At 60.8% G+C, this 1730-nt stretch overlaps 1 protein-coding gene across 1 annotated transcript; it reads left to right on the plus strand.

Annotated features, from left to right (window-relative positions):
• Window positions 1–12: 12 nt before the first annotated feature.
• LOC108639288 (tubulin alpha-1B chain) lies at window positions 13–1726 on the plus strand (the record flags this gene model as incomplete). Its single annotated transcript, XM_029958945.1, has 2 exons — window positions 13–168; window positions 797–1726. Coding segments are annotated over 2 exons (1086 nt in total), but the record flags the coding sequence as incomplete, so codon positions are not given.
• Window positions 1727–1730: the final 4 nt, after the last annotated feature.

Genomic DNA, 1730 nt, shown 5'->3' on the forward strand with positions numbered 1-1730 from the left:
CCCGGGGCTCTCCCCACAGACGAGGTGCGCACGGGGACGTACCGGCAGCTCTTCCACCCCGAGCAGCTGATCACGGGCAAGGAGGATGCGGCCAACAACTACGCCCGCGGGCACTACACCATCGGGAAGGAGATCATCGACCTGGTCCTCGACCGCATCCGCAAGCTGGTGAGCGGCCCATGGTGGGGTGGTCCCACTCCAGGTGGGGGTCTGGGGACAAAGGGAAGCCCAGATGTCCCTGGGTAGGCACCCAGTGGGATGTGGATGGCTCAGGGTATGTATGCCCCTAGGGTCTGGATGTGCTTGTGGGTCATGTGTCAGCTTGCACCAGGCCGTGGCTCCCTGTGGGGTCTGGATCCTTTAAGTCAAGATCAGGACTAGCCCCTTTATTTCCCTTCTGCTTGGGTCATTTCTGTCCCTGGGAAAACCTTATTTCATCCCTTTTTTTAAGGTCATGTGAGGTTTTTTTCTTGATCTGCACTCTGATCCCTCTTGACCAACTGCTTATGAGCAGCTGTGCCAAGTGTTTAACTCTTGCTGGGTCAGCTCTTGTGGATTCCCCCTTCCCCCAAGCAGACTGCCAGGGTTGTGACAGGAGAAAGCTAAGTGTCCCCAGATCCCTGCAGGAAGAGACCCCTTTCCTTGGGGGCTGGTCATGACAAATCACAGGGCACTGTGGCTGGAAGCAGAGGCCTGAGATCCTGGGGTGAATATTTGCCATCCTGGGCTACCGGGTAGCAGCTTAAATTCAGAATTACTGATGGTTTGGTCTTGTTTTCCTCTTCCCTTCTTCCAGGCTGACCAGTGCACAGGGCTGCAGGGCTTCCTGGTGTTCCACAGCTTCGGGGGCGGCACCGGCTCCGGCTTCACCTCCCTGCTCATGGAGCGGCTCTCTGTCGACTATGGCAAGAAGTCCAAGCTGGAGTTCTCCATCTACCCGGCCCCGCAGGTGTCCACGGCCGTGGTGGAGCCCTACAACTCCATCCTCACCACCCACACCACCCTGGAGCACTCCGACTGTGCCTTCATGGTGGACAACGAGGCCATCTATGACATCTGCCGCCGCAACCTGGACATCGAGCGGCCCACCTACACCAACCTCAACCGCCTCATCAGCCAGATCGTGTCCTCCATCACGGCCTCGCTGCGCTTCGACGGGGCCCTGAACGTGGACCTGACGGAGTTCCAGACCAACCTGGTGCCGTACCCCCGCATCCACTTCCCGCTGGCCACCTACGCCCCTGTCATCTCGGCCGAGAAGGCTTATCACGAGCAGCTGTCGGTGGCCGAGATCACCAACGCCTGCTTCGAGCCGGCCAACCAGATGGTGAAGTGCGACCCCCGGCACGGCAAGTACATGGCGTGCTGCCTGCTGTACCGCGGGGACGTGGTGCCCAAGGACGTCAACGCCGCCATCGCCACCATCAAGACCAAGCGTAGCATCCAGTTCGTGGACTGGTGCCCCACGGGCTTCAAGGTGGGCATCAACTACCAGCCGCCCACGGTGGTGCCCGGGGGGGACCTGGCCAAGGTGCAGAGGGCCGTGTGCATGCTGAGCAACACCACGGCCATCGCCGAGGCCTGGGCCCGCCTGGACCACAAGTTTGACCTGATGTACGCCAAGCGGGCGTTCGTGCACTGGTACGTGGGGGAGGGCATGGAGGAGGGTGAGTTCTCGGAGGCCCGGGAGGATATGGCTGCCCTGGAGAAGGATTATGAGGAGGTGGGGG

This window comes from Manacus vitellinus, unplaced genomic scaffold (assembly GCF_001715985.3).
Source record: "Manacus vitellinus isolate BGI_N305 unplaced genomic scaffold, ASM171598v3 scaffold_181_pilon, whole genome shotgun sequence".
Classification (NCBI taxonomy): domain Eukaryota; kingdom Metazoa; phylum Chordata; class Aves; order Passeriformes; family Pipridae; genus Manacus; species Manacus vitellinus.